At 42.0% G+C, this 18,414-nt stretch overlaps 2 protein-coding genes across 7 annotated transcripts in view; one reads left to right on the forward strand and one right to left on the reverse strand.

Annotated features, from left to right (window-relative positions):
* Positions 1-15,240, forward strand: part of LRP2 (LDL receptor related protein 2) — a 144,755-nt gene extending 129,515 nt beyond the window's left edge. The window contains exons 68-79 of one of the 2 annotated variants that reach the window (XM_083625423.1): positions 213-341; positions 1,553-1,773; positions 2,821-2,997; positions 4,596-4,715; positions 4,811-4,901; positions 6,183-6,250; positions 6,405-6,525; positions 7,500-7,629; positions 9,722-9,832; positions 10,903-11,010; positions 11,938-12,009; positions 13,708-15,240. In XM_083625423.1, the coding sequence (XP_083481549.1) occupies positions 213-341; positions 1,553-1,773; positions 2,821-2,997; positions 4,596-4,715; positions 4,811-4,901; positions 6,183-6,250; positions 6,405-6,525; positions 7,500-7,629; positions 9,722-9,832; positions 10,903-11,010; positions 11,938-12,009; positions 13,708-13,869 (1,510 nt within the window). In that variant the 3' untranslated portion in view covers positions 13,870-15,240. The remainder of the gene's footprint in view (positions 1-212; positions 342-1,552; positions 1,774-2,820; positions 2,998-4,595; positions 4,716-4,810; positions 4,902-6,182; positions 6,251-6,404; positions 6,526-7,499; positions 7,630-9,721; positions 9,833-10,902; positions 11,011-11,937; positions 12,010-13,707) is intronic. The other variant, XM_083625422.1, reaches the window with a different exon arrangement.
* Positions 15,241-16,946: 1,706 nt separating this feature from the next.
* The window catches only part of LOC310742765 (retinol dehydrogenase 5-like), a 36,927-nt gene continuing 35,459 nt past the window's right edge, over positions 16,947-18,414 (reverse strand). For 4 of the 5 annotated variants that reach the window (XM_083572265.1, XM_083572266.1, XM_083572263.1 and 1 more), the window contains exon 5: positions 16,947-17,336. In XM_083572265.1, the coding sequence (XP_083428391.1) occupies positions 17,083-17,336 (254 nt within the window). In that variant the 3' untranslated portion in view covers positions 16,947-17,082. The remainder of the gene's footprint in view (positions 17,337-18,414) is intronic. The other variant, XM_083572264.1, reaches the window with a different exon arrangement.

Here is an 18,414-nt window from a genome sequence, read left to right on the forward strand (position 1 = left end):
GAGCAAATAGGGGAATTAGAACAAGGGGATTTACACCTCTCACACAGCAACCATAAACTCGTGTGCATTGTATCACATTTATTTGGCATTGTCTCTGAATTTTTGGCATTTTACTACTGAATATTTTTTAAAGGCCTTTCCCATACACTGTAGTTGGTGTTGACAAAAAGTTCATTTTTTATTTAAAAAAAAAATGATTGGATCTCAACTAGGCACCTTTACTGGACTGATTCTGGGACAAATCGAATAGAGGTGGCAAAGCTTGATGGGAGATACCGAAAGTGGCTCGTCTACGCTTCGCTGGACCAACCAGCAGCTATTGCTGTCAACCCCAAACTTGGGTAAGCATTTTGGCAGCTTAGAGCATGAATATAAACGAAAGGAGATGCTGCATGAACTGTCTAAAATATCTAATGAATAGGAAATATCTAATGCACCATAATATCTATATTCTATATGTTACCTGAAATACTTTGAATAACTAACAGAGGTTGTGATGGGCAAATGTCACAAGACTTCTCGTGGTTATTGTTATGTCACGACTGGAAGCAGAGACAGACCTCAGTAAAGCAGGGTAGATGGTTTCCCTCCCCTCTGTTGTTGGGACCCTTGTGCTGAATTCTGCTGTTTTGTCTTTACGACTGAACTGATAAATAACTAAAGTCACCACTTACACTCCAATTGCATATAACAAGCAGTACATCAGTTCGGGGTTAACTGTGTTGCACAATAATTGTTTTAGCGCAGCTGATAGCTTTCTCATCAGCAGATGGTCGTAAAAATGGGCATAAAAAGCAAGCAGCATGCAAACAAACAAACAAAATAGGCCACAATGAACCCTTACATTGTGGGAAAGTTTCAAAAGCAAATCATCCTCATATTGATGTGCATTAGTAGCTTTTTACTTCGCCTAGGTATTGGGCTCCATTGTATGTGCATTGGCAAAGTCCACATAGCTTCGAAACAGCAAGCATAATTGGTGTCTGTCTGAGTTATTGGCGCCAATCTCCTCTGATGGGAGTCACTGTTATCATTTTAAAGGGAATATTTATCAATGTAACATGAAATAGCACATTGTAAAGAAATAGTTTAGCAGGGAATTATTGGTGGAAAACACAAAAGAGAGAAAAAGAGAATGGTTCTTAGAAACAAAAAATAATTTCATGGCACAACAGAGAGGCAATAGTTTGGATATTTTGCTGTGAAAACCATTGTCTTGATTTTAGGTACATCGTAATCTCTCAATCTTACTTACAAGGTTGCAGAAAGGATAAAAGAGACAAAGAAATACTGTAGAAATAATCAATAAAATGAAATGCAGCAAGTACAGATAAACAGAGCCGTGTGCACACAATATGAAATAAAGTTGGATAGCTACAAAAGGACTCTGGAGCATGTTTCTCTGAGGGAAAAAGTGGTCAGCCATGAACTGCCAAGTTCCTACCAGCCTGATTCTCATTTCATGGAGATTTCTCTCTTTTTCTGCATAGTGTTTGTGTGCTTTGCTATGTTGTATCTAACCATTTAAAAATACTGATTCTGCTTTCCTCAGGCTAATGTATTGGACTGACTGGGGAAGGCAACCCAAAATCGAAAGCGCCTGGATGGATGGGCAACAGAGGCAGACATTGGTCTTTGAAGACCTTGGCTGGCCAACTGGCCTTTCAGTTGATTATTTGAACAATGACAGAATCTACTGGAGTGATATGAAGGAAAACCTAATTGAATCAATGAGATTTGATGGAACAGACAGGAAGACTGTTCTGCATGGACGTATGTATATGAACACGGACTGAGGCAATTTTAATCCAAGTTTTCCCCAAGATACTTGGGAGACTATGGTGGCAGATGGCTGGCGGCAGGGTGGTTATTATTGATGAAGTGAGGGACAAGGGACTGGAACTATTACTCAAATTTTCAAGTGGCCTTCTGTGTCATAGCCAGCTCAGTGCCACCACACTTGACAACACCACTCCCTAACCATTAGTGCTTTTCGTTCAACCAATGCCAGTACCAATAACTTCTTGTAAAGGTTTGGCCAGGAAACAGAGAAGTTGGGGGGGGAGGTCTCTCCACTGAGGGAAAGTTGCCAAAGGAGGTGAGGTGTTGAAGGAAATGAGGAAGGTAAAGCTTTTATATAAGGAGGAAGTGGATGTGAAAGGAACAAGGGAGGAGGGATGAATGAAACATGCAGTTTGCAGTGAGTGTATGGGAACAGGTCCAAGTTGAACATGGAAAGGAGAATATGAGAAGAAATGGCAGGAGATGGGTAAAACACCTCCAGAGCATACAGCAATGCGTCCAGAGCAAATGTCTGCATTTATCTTGAGGAAAGTTAAGCTGTGCAATCTCTTGCCGCAAGCAAAATGCTGCAACAAATAATTCAGCAATTTTCAAAGATGGATTAGAATTCAGTAGAAAAGTATGTCAGTAATTGCCTGCAGATTATGCCAAGCTCTACTTCTGTTTGCCACCATTTTGTTTGCCTCGGTAATTTTCAGCCAGAGTAGAAAGTCTGAGAACCCCTGCAATGGTATAGATTTGGCAAGTAGTGCAGATTCCTGTGCTCTTTTCATTTGTGAAGGAAAAACCTGAAGTCTTTTTGAAAGTACTTCTGGTTTACTTGTGAAATTCCCACAGGTCACTGTGATTTTGCTTCCAAAACATGCATTAATCGCCACTAGAAGGAAATCTTAGAAAATGGCCCTAATATGATGTGGCGGAAGGTATACTTTGGTTTCATGAATGTTCATTAGACCACAACAACGTTGCTCTCCTTTTGCATGTTAACTTAACCTGCTATTTTATTTCACCGAATAGTTAGCAGCCCATACAGCCTTGATGTCTTCGAGGGTCACATATACTGGATATCTAAGGAAAGAGGGGAAGTCTGGAAAGAAGACAAATTTGGGAAAGGAGAGAAAGTAAAAATGCTGACTATAAACCCTTGGCTTACTCAAGTCCGTATCTATCACCAGCACAGATGCAATCAGTCAGGTAATGGCCAGCCTTGTATAGTGCATCATCTATGAATCTTTGCTTTTTAAAGTAGTTATATTTTGTTAAGGTGATTTCAATTAAAAGAAATAAAGTGATACAGAAAAAAGAAGGAAAATTGAGAAGGAGCAAACAAAGATACATATAAAAGGGAAAATATGCAGAAAAAAGCATACATTCTTGTATACATTGGAATAGTTTTATTGCCCTAGTGCTTACGTAAATGTTAATAGCTTACAACAACTCTCCGCGCATGATATTGGTGTTTCTGAAAGCATAGAACTGGTGCTGGCCAGAGTCCTCATCGAGTGAGCTGCTGAATAAGCCTTTCTGGTTGAACTGTGAATTAAGCCTTCTTCCTTTTCGTGTTTCCACTGTACACAATTTTCTCCCCTTTGTGATATGGTGTTGTTATGGTTCTTCATGGCACAAACAGAGAATAGGAAGGAGAGGTGGAGTTCAATAAAGGAGGGGCTATTTTCTCTGGGTGAGGCACTTCTGTTTCTCCTGTGGCCCCTGGAAAGCTGCCCACGTTGGAATGCGGCCCTTCAGATGAGAGAGATTCCACATGCCCAAAAGAGAAGGTTGTTACTGTCCATTTTAAGAATTTCTGATCACCTGTCTGGGGAGAAAGGGCATGCTGGGAATTGGCCTCTGCCCACAAAATGAATGATTGGCGTGGTTGAATACTGAGCATGCATCTGCATGTGTTGGACAGAGGCTTCCCACCTTGTGCAGCACCATTTTGGAAGGGTGCTCTGCATATAAAGCTTCTCGCGATTCAATCATTAGACCAACAACTGAAAGAAAATAACGGCATCATATTTCTTAAAACATCTAAGAAAGCTGGTTGTGAGCCAGAGAGGAAGCATGTTCCCATTTTATTACTGCAATATATCATTTGTACATCATGCTCCTCTCATGACAGAGGCAGTAATGAATTCACCTGCCTGCCTGCATCGCCCATCTCAGGCATGGGCTATTTTGTAGCTGCCCTTGCCATTTGGGGAGGACAGGAAATAGCATGTATTAGGAGTGTAGTTAAAACAGTAAGACACTACCTGAGGTGTATGCCATGGATAGAAATGGGGCAAAACACTCAAGGTGCTCTTCAGACACGTTAATCTTGTAGTGCCTGCTTCTGTCCCAGGAGGTTGGCACCAACTTAATTCTTCTAGGAAATTAGGCTTGCCTGGTGCTCCCTGTTCCTTTCTCTTCCCCTCTTATGCAGCCATCCTTCCCTTACTATGAGCTTTGTAACTTAACTACAGTTTGCATTTTGACTGCCTGTGTTTTCACTAACCACTGTTAGTGAAGTATCTGCTTCTGGTCATGGCTGCAAACTGTGGCTTGGCGCTAACTGCGAATGACAGAAACACCAGTGCAGAGATAACATGACCGATTGGTTCAGAAACTGACAGGGAGGGAGAATGTCTTCGTGAGAGGGGGAGGGACAAGTCTGCAAGCCTATGGAGCAGCACTGTGTCTCCACTGAGTCTACAGCTTCCATATACCCAACCTATTTCTCTTGTCTGGTTGGAAGGATCCCATTAGCTCTCCTAAAAGCTCTTCAGGTGTGTCTTTGTTTATCATTACAGTGTCCAATCCATGCAAGGATGTCTGCAGCCACCTCTGCTTGCTGAGACCTGGAGGATACACCTGTGCATGCCCACAAGGAGCTCGTTTTGTGGAAGGCAGTTCGACAGAGTGCGATGCAGGTAAAGAAATGGTGGAAATAATTGGAGATTGATAAGGTGCTTTATGTTTTGCAGAGTACATAAAGACTATTAACACATGCTTTCCATTTTTATAGCCATTGAATCTCCTCCTACGATGCCTCCTGCCTGTAGGTGCATGTATGGAGGGACATGCTACATTGATGAAAGTGGGCTTCCTAAATGCAAGTAAGTTTATATGGAAGGGCCAGGTGAGATTTGGCAAGGTGTGTGTAGCACATGAAGATCTGCTCTTTATAACATCACCAAAGTCTGCAAGCGAAAAGAGATGATCATTAAAAAATATCCCTACCCTGCCTTTCTTCAATATGCACTCAAGACGACTCGCAAACAGTGTACACCAGTCACATACTCGCACCCTTCTGACACATGAACAGCATTAGTCTGATGGGCGAGCTATATGCATACATGCCGCATAGTGCTTCCTCCATGGGAGCAGGAACCCTGGTCAGCCAGAGCTTCTGTGTATTTGGAATTCTATTGGGTGCCCATTAACAAAGTCCTCTCTGCAGATTCCATCACCACAGAGGGAACCCCATGCATCTACGTATGCTCAGACTGGTCCCGATCTTGCATTGGCCAGGGTGCATCATGGCCCACATGTATGTCAGTGGCAAAGGGAGCAGGTCTAGTCAGTGCTTTCTTGATAGCCTCTTCTTGTATCATGGGTACCGAAAACCAGAATCAATGAGCATCAGCCCCACTGATGAGCTGTATCCATTGCTGGGTTGTGCCATTTCAAGCTGCAGGTGGAAGGGGTGTGTGGAATGTTTGAATGCTTCCTCATCCCACAGCACACATTCAAAACTAACACATCGTGGCGAAAGCTGTAGGGTACCCTTTTCTAGCTTTGAATTTGCATGGAATAAATTATATGAGGTGAAGCAGTCTGAAATGGTACAGCCCAAGAACAGATACCTCAACTCAAATGAGGCTTTTGCTCATTGTAGCTCTTAAGACCTCATTCTAAAGGTGTTTGTAAAGCTGAATATCTGCTGCCTCGGAAATGGGGAAACGGCAAGCAAAGACGCTTCCTTAAAGATGGACAATTTTAAATGCAGCAAGGTTTTTATTTTTAAGAGAAAGGGTCAGAGGACAAGTTACTCAGATGCCTGTTCTACCAATTAAAGGAATATCTCTTAAGAACAGCAAAAAAGAAACACACACACTTGCGTTCAGCTGAGCCTGTAGGGGCCACTAATACTCCACTGAAATGAAATCTTTAATGTTTACAAAGCTGAATTCTTTCATTTGTGACTCAGCATTCCTGCATGCTCATTTCCAAGTAAACAGTCAGCAGAGGTGTGTGTGTGCTCCCATTGAAACATGCAATTACTAAGGAATGAGTTTGAAAAACCATGCCATGCCAATGTACCTCACAGAGGGCATTAAATAGAGCCAGTGTTTTAGTAGTCAATTCCAGTTAGGCATCTCGCTTCCCTTTTACAGATGTCCGTATGGCTATACTGGAAATTACTGCGAAGCAGGATTGTCGAGGGGTGTGCCTCCTGGGACAAGTAAGCTTTGAACTATACTTTTATCCAGAATAACCATGCACAGGCCTGAAAACATTTGCATGAGAGAGCTAGTCTATAAGTTATTCTTGAGGCAGTGTTGACATCTGAGCGGTATCTTCCGTATCGTTCGCTTACCCTTTGTCTTCTCTGGTAGCAGCAGTGGCCGTGTTGTTGACCATCATTCTGACTATCATCATTGGATCTCTGGCTGTGGGAGGCTTTTTAAATTACAGACGGACGGGCTCTCTCTTACCTTCGCTTCCCAAATTTCCAAGGTAGGTATTGCAAGGTCTAAATGTCTCAATATATTGCTGTTGTACACGTTAAAGGTGTTAAAAGTGGTTCACAATGGCCTCTGCTAATAACGAGCAACAAATTCATATGTGTTTCGAAGCGTCATTTTCCTCCAGCTGCAGGTCCTATATATATGCTTACCTGTAAGTCCCACCATGTTCAGTGTGGTTCACTTGCAAGAAAAATATGCTTAGAGTTGCTTTGAATTGGAGGAAGAGCAAGAATTTATTGACACTCTTAGAAACATGAAGTCACAGTAGACACAACTCTATGTGCATTTTCTGGTTCATGTCTCTGGGATTTCAGATTTAGCTACTGATACCTTGTGAGTGCTGGACTCCAGTGCCTAGATTGCTTTCCACTTGTCTCTGCATACCCATAATCAATAGCACTGTTCTTCACAAAGTCTTTGTTGAAAACTGACGGCGTCATCCAGCTGTCGCTTAGCTGTTCATCCCGGATAACAAATAAAGAAGTTTTTAGTTATGTTGGCTATCTGCCATGTCTTTGTAGAGCCCTATTTGCCCTTCCAATACATACCCAGACGTTCTTCACGAGTCAGCTTATAGAAGGAACAGAGCAAGAAACATGGGTACAGGGGCTGTCTGTGTTCAAGATTGGAGGTGCCCTGTGCAGCTTTCGCAGTGAACCCATATATCTTGCCATATCAACAAATCCACACTTTCCAGCCCTTACCCCTGAGGACATTTGGCTCACAGTAGAGATATGTTTAAGTGTCTCAGCTTAAGTAGCAATGGAGACTTCTGCTTGCAGTGTCAGAAATGCTTTTCTTCAAGAAATAGTTTGACTTTTCTTTTTTCAATCATATGAGTTATTATTACCACATCAGTTCCAAACAATTAAAACTTGATTTAAAAAAGACACGATGAGAAACTAATGTTTATTAAACCATCTTCTGCTGGTGTGTTTTTTTTAAATGTTCTTATTTTCAAAGCCTAAGCATTCTTGTAAAATCCACGGAAAATGGGAGTGGGGTAACATTCCGCCCTGGAGCTGATGTGACCATGGACATTGGTGGGTCTGGCTTTGGAGCGGAATCTGCTATTGACAGAGCAATGCAAATGGTAAGAATTCCCCCCCCCTTCCCATATGAAGTGTCTCATTTTGACCTCTCACCATAGTATTGTGATGGGGAAACGCTTTACCTACCAAAAATGGACATACAGTACTTTGTAAAACGAGGGTCACACTTCCAGAACAATCCTAGCTATTGGTGCATATTTCCCCCAATCCAAACATTTAGAGAAATTTAGCTTACTCCATCCTTTTCCCCCGGGCTGAGTGTTTGCAAGGTTGCTAGGTCACGTGCCTGAGCTGAAAGGGGTTTGGAGTAGGTGTAAGTCTCTCCTTGCTCCCATGATTCCCCTGCCACACCACTTTTGGCATAAGTAACACTGACTTGAGTTCCACCAGCTAAACCAGGTTGCAGAACTTACGCTGGCATATCTCCAGTTCAGCCAGGGTGAGAACTTAAAAGCAGCTTAGGCCCTCTGAGCCCAGAAAGCCTCAGATCCACTGGATCCAAACTGTCTCACCCTGGTGGATCTTGGATTTGAACCACCCTGTTCACATGGAACTTCCCTTGCACATGTTCAGTTGAAATAAATGTGTGTGTTTAAGAGCCAGTTGTGTTTTCAGAGGTGGTTGTGCTGTCTCTGAATATTATATTGAAGATCCCGTAACTATGCCAAAAATCGCACCGGCAAATTCTCTACACGTGGAGTTGTGGGGGAATGTTGTACACTGGAATTCTAGTTGATCAGGAAACTGTAGGAGGGCTTTCACACACACACACACACACACACACACACACACACACACACACACACACACACACCTCCTGACCCTAGAATACATTTCCAGACAAATATAGGATATAGTAAATATTATTTTCCCAATGCAGGTTGCTCCAGGCCACAGTGGAATTGACATTACTATCAATTGGCACTATTGAGGTTTCATATCCTAAAACGCACTGCCTTTCAGCCTCCTTGTGCAGGCTGATCTTCTGCCATTGAGAGGAAAAACAGACTCTGGCTCTCCTTTGTCCATTTCTGTTCCTTCAAAACAGGAAGGCAGCTGGCGGTGCCTTTGACAGAGAGCAGTTTCATGCCATGCCTTTTCTGCCTCATAGGCCCTGAGGAAGAGAGTTCAGTTCCCTCTTTTGCCATAATTTTCTTGCCAGCTTTTAGACGGCACGTTTGCAGTGTTCTTATTGTTAGTTCCTTAAAATGGGGGTTTTGCTGTATTCCCCTAGGAGGTGAATCTCCTCCATTGTCAGATACTCATTTGAAGTTTCAGCCTACCCTTCCTTATGCCAACTAACCTTCTGTCCTCAAGGAGAACATAAATTTCCAGTGTAAAACAAAGACTAATGCACATACCCTCCAAAAGTAGCCATTTTCCCACCATGAAAAATAAATAAATCCTCCTGTTTTTCATTAATTAGCTGATTCTTTTGGGTTTTTTTGAACCCAAGAGAGGGAGCTTGCAGCCTTCCAGTGATTGTTGGACTCCGAAGCCCATCAGCCCCAGCCAGCATAGGATGATGGGAGTTGTAGTCTAATCATATCTGGAGGGCCACAGGTTCCCGCATCCCTGCTCTACAGTGTGGTATCTATTTGGAAATTATGGTTTTGGGTGTATTTTCTTGCAAGATGTTTGATTTGTAGAACCTTGCCTTCTGTTGCGTGGCATTTTTTAGTGACTGATGGGAAAATATTTTTATTTTTACCAGCTGAAATGATTTATGTAGCATCATCCTTCAGCCACACTTAGGAGAATTGGCTTGATTTGATAATCTCATACACTATTCTTTTCATATGTCACTGGAAACAATAATGTATAGTAAATTCCATGCTGGGTTGAATATATTCTAGAGTATATAATGCTTATATTTTGGTTGTTTCTTTTTAAAAGAGAGAAAATATTTATCCCAGAAGAATTAAAATTACATGGAATTCTTACGTTACTGTTATGTTTTGCTTTAAGAATTTATAAAATTAATGGGTGGTATTCAGCTATATTTTACTCAGAGGCGACCCAGTGAAATTAATGACCATGACTAGGTTGGGTTCATTAATTCCACTCTGCTTAAAACTTATTTGAAAACCACACAATATTATTTGGAAGTGAGCATCTCACTGTTGTTCTCAGAATGAAAATTTTGCTGTTGAAACTGGGAAGCAGCCAATCACATTTGAGAACCCGATGTATACGACGAAAGACGGAGGAGCTGGGGACATGAACGTAGTCCCTCCCACACAAGTAAGGGACAAACATAATAGGTGGTCTTTAATTTTTCTTAGCCTATTAACCATTTGATACTGCTTTCGCCAATCTTCCTTCTTTGGAAAGTACATCTGTAGGTTTGAAGATGTTTGAGAGCAAGGCAGGCAGACCAAGACAGCACTAGGGCTCAGATTGTCTGATTTCACACACACACACACACACACACACACACACACACACACACACACTGCCCAACGGACACCATCTTTTCCTGTGAGGAGAAGGAGGAAGAGAACAAGGGAGGCAGGCAGAGAAGACACCAAGGGGCTCCTTCAATTAAACTGTCCCCTCCTTCCCAACCTTGGTATCCCAGAGCAAGCTGGTCAGTAAATCGCACAATTCAAAGCTGGAGTTAGTGAAACACAATCTTCACAGACTTGGCTGAGTTTCAGGCCTAGTGGAACACAGCAGCTCATGCCCTGTAGGTCCCTACTCCGTGAAATCTGTTGCCAAGACTAAAGGTCTCTGCCTCCCAGCAGCCATATTTATTTCTCCTGCTTTCCAGAGTTTCTTGCAAGCAATCGGAGACTGTGCCTGTGTGGCGCTAATCTCACCTCCTCCCTCTTCATGCCTTTCCTGGTTCTGGGAGACCAGTGAGGAGAGGAGCTTGTCACAACAGCAGCAGCAGGAGACACCTGTGCCTCTTCACCAGCCTGACTCATATCTCCCTCTTGACCTTCCTCTTCCTACTCTCCTGCTTCAGCATCTGCCTCTGCCTCCTGATTCTTGACTTCCCTCTGCCACAGACTCTCCCTGCTCACTAAGCCCTGTTACTTCTTCATCTTCCAACACCACCTCCTCCCAGCCTTCTCCCTCTTCTCTCCATGATCACTCCCTTGGTGGTTCCCCAGCTGGTTCCTCCCACCATTCCTCTGTGTCCAAGCAGTCCATGACACCTGGTCAATGTTACATTTTATATTATTTGCTTTAGTATTTTTTTTAAAACCACCTTGAGTGCTTTGGCAGGCAGCTTGTATATAAATGCACCAAGAAACTAAATCGCTCGCATGTTTTTGCTGTTTTCTCAAACACTTTTGTGTCAACAGGTAACAGCTTCCAGCAGCGAAGGGAATGAAAACTTCGAGAATCCAGTATATGCCACGCCAGTATCTCCCAGTGCTTCTCAGCCTCCTGCAAGTACAGATGCAGCACCGGTAATAGAAGGCTGTTCCTGCAAAATGTGCCAGGATTGAATATGGAGAATGAGGCATCCTGCTTAGTAGAGCCCTTGGATGTCAAGTGTGCCATACAGCACTTGATTCATGAATGTGGGATATCCAATCCATACTCAGAGCCAGACCCATTGAAATCAATGGCGTCAGTAACTTAAGTGCATTGATTACAAAGGGTCTGCTCTAATTATTGCTTCATTGGATATCAGCCAGTGATATTTGCCTTCCATGATACTGCATATAATTTAGATATGCACCAAGAATGCTTTGTTTACCAAAACTAAAGGTAGTCATCACTTGTAAATATCTGCATCTTTATGCCTGTTTATTTCTCGTCTTACACCCATTCTTGCCCTCTTGTGTTTCACTTAATGCACACTGGAGAGCCAGTGTGGTGTAGTGGTTAAGAGCGATAGACTCGTAATCTGGGGAACTGGGTTCGCATCTCTGCTCCTCCACATGCAGCTTCTGGGTGACCTTGGGTCAGTCACACTTCTCTGAAGTCTCTCAGCCCCACTCACCTCACAGGGTGTTTGTTGTGGGGGAGGAAGGGAAAGGAGAACGTTAGCCACCTTGAGACTCCTTCGGGTAGTGATAAAGCGGGATATCAAATCCAAACTCTTCTTCTTCTTCTTCTCTTCTTTGGCCTGGTTCAGATCTGGTAACTAAAAGTTGTGCCTGTTTAACTCCGCCATGCATCTGTTTTAGTCTTTCCTCTCTCCACCTTTGCCTCAGTCTGTGCTGCAGGAACAGCAATGATCATCCTTGACATTTGCTTAAACCAGGTGCTAAATAGTCAGACTTTTTTAATTTCTTGGAATAGTTCTGATTTTCAGCTTGTGTTTGTTGAATCACCATTGATCTAAAAATAGGTGCAAAGTTTCAAACTTCTTTTTTTTACGCTTCCAGGAGTCAAAGTGGAGCTTCTTTAAAAGAAAAATGAAGCAGAGTACTAACTTTGAAAATCCAATCTATTCAGAGGTAAAGCCAATTTGCTCAAATTCATTCTTGGCAAAAAAAGAAAAAAGAAGGCAGTGCTGGATGACACCTGTCTGTCTGTCTCTTGGTCTGTCATTATGACAGATGGATTAAAACGTAAAACTGGCATGGACCACTAAAATGCTGATGAATGGGTAATGAACTTGGGAGATCTCTATATTGCAACAATGCTCTTACATCAGCTTTAAGATCTCAGTTCTTTCACTGATGATAACCTGGGCCTGGCACAAGGACAACCAACCTTTTCTGATTAGAAGCCATTTTTTGAAGGGCATGGACCCTTTGATAAATGCCATGCATATGAACATGAACCTCACCATGACAGTGGTAGGATTTGGGCTCCTAGGTCTTAGCCCAACACATCTCCCACTGGAAGCAAGTGCTAAGAAGTAGGTCAGATTCTCTGGGGACCTCAATTCAGCAGGGATGCCCTCTGCTGCTCTGCTCTCTTTCTCAGCAGTGTGTATTCTGTAATGTGTAAGATAGTAGAATTCTGGGCATAGCAGAAAGGATTGCTGTATGTCTTGTGAGATTGTTGGATATGAGACTATAGGCAGAGATCATTTGGGGGGGGCCTCCATTCCTGACTCCCATGTGCGTCGGCAGAGCTTGCATAAGTCCCCACCCCCCGTTCCACTGTTTTTGAGCCACTTTCGGATCGGCAGCAACAAGCATGTGAATGATTTGCTCGTCAATCAGAGGCACATAAAGTGTTTGCTGCTGGTACATATGTACTGATCAGTTTTGTGGCAATACATTCCAGAAAAGGAAGGAAGGAAGACTGGAGATTACAAAAAGTAGAATGTGCGTGTCTAGATATATGAGATGCATAACTTAAGTCGCAAAGGAAGAGGAGAGGGAGCATGAGACGGGAATTAAAGCACTATGGTCACTACTAGGTCTCCCTGATACACCATTCACTGCAGATTAGGAGGACCCTCCCCAAGCTTCATTTCTCCCACTGCACCCCCTTTCTGAAGGTCTTCAGTTTCTCTCCCCCCACCCACAAAGAGAACACTCTACCTTTCTCCTCCACAAGCTTGGAACTGCCTCTGACAACAAAGTCAGCGTCACCATCTCTTAGCCTAATCTACTTCACAGGGGTCTTGTGAGGATTAAGTGGGGAGGTGGGGAACCATGTCCACCGCCTTGAGATCCTTGGAGCAACAGTTCTCAACCTGTGGGTCCCCAGATAATGTTGGACTACAACTCCCATCATCCCTGAGCTCTGGCCTTGCTAGCTAGGGGTGATGGGAGTTGTAGTTCAACAACATCTGGGGACCCACAGGTTGAGAAAGGCTGCCTTGGAGGATAAATAAAATTCTCAATCCGCCTTCAGATTCTTCCTCAGTACCCACCATGTTTGTGAAGCCTTTGCCACAGGCCCCTAATTCCCATGCCCAGGTGTAACAGAGCCTGTAACTAAGTCTAAATATGTATTCGTGACTTGCTGCTTGCTTCCCTGTCTCCACTGCCTCTGCTGTTTCCCTTGTGTTGAATGGTAGATTTTAGGTTCCTCAGACCTGTTCTCTACTCTGTAAAGCACGTTAAGCAATAGATCAACAGACACACAGAAAGAGTGTGTGTGTGTTCATCTATTGCCTATGTCACTAAAACTGAGGTGTCAATTGAGGAGAGCTATGTTCAGAGCATATTGTACAATACATTTTGTTGTTTCAGATGGACAAGGAACACAGGGGAGATGCTGAAAGTGTCCCTCCCCCATCTCCATCACTGCCTCAGAAGATCATTCTCAAAAGAGATCAACCGTTAGCCTATACAGCAACTGAGGATTCGTTCAAAGACACCGCCAATCTCGTCAAAGAGGACTCTGTTGTATAACTAGCTCAAATAGGGAATAATTAGGCACACTCGTTTGCACATATATTTTTGTAAACAGAAGGAGGAAAAAAAATGGTTCACATCTCTTTATAAAGAAATATATTTAGCCTTTAGCTGGAGACATCTGTTGAAACCATGCCTTGTTGTTATTATTTTTTACACATGTCAATGCCTATTTTTATGAGCAATTATCACGGTGTACTATATGTATATCTTTGCACTGACACTCTCTGAAAGTAATGTTATAAATATACTGTACATTTGTAAATTTCTGAAAGATTATCTGGATGTCGATGTTTTCGTATGAATCTATTCTGAAACTGCATCATGAGGGGTGCACCCCTTATGTAATTAATTATACTAAATAATATAGAGGAGAAGGTGGTGGCCCTCTGCTGAGTTGCAACAACCTTCAGAGCATATATTTATAGGCAGCTCTCTGCTAAGTCTGCACTGGTGCTTCTTCTATCCATCTCTGTTTTACATACCACAGCATATGAAAAATAGGTGCCTCTTTGTATGATACGAAACAGAACATGAACACTTTCCACAGCTCTTTTCTTGGGCAACAAAAGAATTACAAGTGGCACAGAATGTTTTTCTCGGGCTAATATTTTTCCTGCTGGAAATAGAATCCTTCTTTCCCTCAGACATCATCTTTTCCTTAAGGTCCCAGTTTTATACACTGTCATTCCAAATGTCTGTAGGAAGTTGGGGTGTGCTTTACATTTTTGCTGCATCCACATTTAATTTAGCAACTTGTTTTCCTGGTCATCAATGGAAGAGTTCTATTCTCAGCTGAAGTCTCTGCAAGTCATTTGTGTATGGTTAAAACCAATTTTAGCCCCCTATCCAAAATGCTTGATTTCTGTGCCATAGCAATATGAACAATGCTGGTACGCTTTAAAATGAGCCGTCTCCGATGTTTTTCATGTGAACATTTTTGATATTTGTCAACTATTTATTTCCTGAGCTGGGCAACAATAGAAAGGGAAACCATTTTTACTGATACAGCCTTGTACTGTACATCTTGTTAGTTTTTACTACTGATCAAGACTGCTTTGTAGCCATAATTTGAACCCCTTCAGGAAAATTGTATGTGCCACTCCAGGAATAGTCTGAGCTGCCATTTAGTGTTCTTGACCTAGCTACTCAGAATAACGCCAGGCTTCGAAATTCATAACAGACTAGACTTCTGCTGTTTGGAGCGCATATATATATATATATATATATATATATATATATACCTGAATTCTCACAAGTCAAATGCTATCCCTCTTTTAATATGCTTGGTTTTATTACCTTGATACGTACTTTGATTAGAAAACTGGAAAATGCTGCTGCTGAATAAATCTAATGTGTGTTTTATCATTGCCTGTGTTATCATTGATGGACTGTAGAGCATTGAGTCACATTCTCATCTACTGGGTAGAGTTCAGAAGTCAGAAACAACCACCCTTTCCCCAAGGGTAGATATGCTTATACATAGTTTGTAGTTCGAAAGAAAATTGCAGAAAAGGGAATTTGCAACACAATCACGTGCATATTGGAAAGATTTGAAGTGGTCATTTGCTGTGGCATGACTTTATTTTTTAAAGAGGTGTGAACTCCCCAAATTCTTATTTATTTATTTTTAAGCACAGATAAGTTCAGGAACCTGGAACGAGAAAACTTCAACTTAAAAAAAAAATCCTTATGAATGCTTTCTGAAAACTTTTGTTGTTGATTAAACAATATATAAAACTTATCAAATAAAAGAAAATAAATGTACACAGTTCAGTTCAGGTCCATGGTATTGTTAGCAGCCAAATGCAAATAAGTGGGAACCTGCAGAAAAAGTCTGCAGAGGGTGATCGTGGTGGAAATGCTTTATGGTTGAATCAAGGTGTTTTCCTCTCTTAAGGACATGGTTGTCATTTATTGTGAGACAGAGCTAGTGATTGGCCACGGTGCCCCTCCCTGGTATTGTGGTGGCTTCAAATGCACTTACTTAGTCCAAGCACAGAAACGTCAATAGCCACATCCATAATCACATAGAAGACCTATTCAGGTAGCTTTTCAGCAAACCGGGCAGTTGCAAAGCTGCATGGCATGAGGAGTAAAGGTCTGTTGCTGCTAAGAATGGAGAAGTTTGATTTAGTACATGTTTAAAGCTGAATCTATTGGATTCACACTTCCCCCAAATGATATGTGAACTAAAATTGCTGGCCATTTATGTGTGTGTGTATTATTGAAAAGTGTTCAGTTTTAAAGAAATAAAGTGGTGCAAAGGGAAAAAAAGGAGAAAGCTAGCCTTAGAAATTTGCATGTACCTGGATTTTGTGGTATAGTTCTCCAGATGAACAATGTTTATCAAAATGTATATATTATGGGAACGGCATAATATATAATAATGATGTTGTTAGTGAAAATAACATCCCAAGTGCATTATATTAGGGTAAATGGCTTGCAAAAATGTACATTAGTCAAAGCTGTGTATTAAAATATGCTTATTAGAAATTTGCACTAAAATGCTGATGAATGGGTAATAAACTTGGGAGACATCTATATTGCAACAGTGCTCTTACATCAGCTTTAAGATCTCAGTTCTTTCATTGATGATAGCTTGGGCCTGGGACAAGGACAAACAACCTTTTCTGATTAGAAGCCATTTCTTGAAGGGAAGTTCCATTTAGGTATCTTTCAAGGCATTTAACAGAAATCTAATTTCAATATCCTGAGCCCTGCTTGGCATTCGCACAAAGTAGCATGGAAGAAAATATGGGATTTTCTTGAGCTGCTGTACTGTCCTGTTGTGTGGCTTTCTCTCTTTCTGGTGAACGGAGGTAAACTTTAATTGAGCTAGTTTTTAATGATTAATCAGAAAACCTTAAGCAAACAAAACCTTTATCCTGTTCCTTTTCCAAGACCATTGTGCCCATCAAATCATGTACTGAACCAATAATTTCCTAATAGAAAAAATTCTAAGAAGCTCGGCATTGTAAACTCTTTGGGCTTAATTTGTGCCAAGACTCAGTCCCAGCATGAGCATTTCCCTCAACACTGAGCAGTTGTATTTTATTTCATTTAGATTTGTATCTCTTCCAGCTCTACAATCCTATGATTTTGTGATTAGAAATTTCAGAAGTTATATTCACCAGGCAAGATAGAAGAGTCTATAAGAGCACCGTGGAGACAACAGTTTGCTTCAAAATGTTGGCACATTCAGCTGCCTTAAACATCTATTTCATATCTTTTTGCTGGATTACTGTCACCCTCTGGAACTGGAAAAAGCATTCTCAGCATCGCATCAGAGAGGAACGTGGGGGCATAGGAGAGCGGGAGCCACAATAACTTTGCATCCCATCCAACTCCATAGCGCGTCCTTGGGTACTTGGCGGTCAAGGCATGCTCCATACACTTTGTGACCTTAGAAACATCAGGATCACACAGCCTTCTCATGGATAGCCTTTGCAGCCTTAAATCTGCTAGGAAGATAAAAGACCCCATCAAATCAAGTGAAAATCCAGATTTTTAAAGCTAAGGGAACAGAGATCAAAACACAACTGTAGTTCTAAAGCAGCGATGCAAACACTTTTCACCCCACTAGTCATGCTGCGTATAAAACCCAGCAACTCCTAATTCATTCAACAGCAGTCAAGTCTGCATAAAATACAGCGTGAAACCCCATTACCTTCAGCTAACACAATTTATTGAGTCATCTGTGCACCTGTTTTTCTAAATGTGTCCCATGGGGTGCCTTGCTGTGCCAGTCTTGTCCTAGAGGTACCATTGTGAAGTTGCATTTTGCCAGTTTCTGTTCGTAGTAGCACATTACAGTTTGGACAAGATGGGAGGACTTTCAGCACTGAAGATGCTGATTCAGTAAGACTCTGCTCAGCAGCTTGTTAGATCTTGCCTGCCTCACAATTCACCAAGATTATTTTACACTCAGAAGGTGCCCTTCCGTTTCCCTTGTCAATGCAATCCAGTTTAAGAGACGGCATATACATATAGCAAGATATTTTGGATGCGACCTGTAATGTTTGACTATAACAGGATCTATAAGACCTCCCTAGATCCTGTGAAAGCTAAGTTGAAGGGCATAGGTGAAGTTATGGCAGGTGAAGGTATTTGCCTACCTAGTTGTGTATCATCTAATTGACTCTCCAAGGTCTCAGGAAGAGATCCTACCTACTGCCTGCTACCTGGTCCTTGTAATTGGAGATGCCAAGGCTTAAACCCAGGGCCTCTGGTATGCAAAGCTATGCATTACCATTGAGCTATGAGTTGGTGCTCCAAATAATAATTCCCCATGGTCACTTTTCTCTGCCTTCATGAAGTGTGATCTTTTGAAAACGCATGTATCTCCCAATGCATTTGATCAATGGCATTCCAACTCGGGAAACAGTTCAGGGTCCCCTCCCACCCCACCCCATACCTCCCCATCGAAACCGAAGCTCTTTCCCATCACAGTCAACAAAATGATTCGAAGCTGGAAATGATTCATTTTCAAAACATTAAGTTTGGTATAACGCCAAGTAATCCTTGCAGAAATCCACCACA

This window comes from Podarcis filfolensis (genome assembly GCF_964270895.1).
Source record: "Podarcis filfolensis genome assembly, chromosome: 1".
Lineage (NCBI taxonomy): Eukaryota > Metazoa > Chordata > Lepidosauria > Squamata > Lacertidae > Podarcis > Podarcis filfolensis.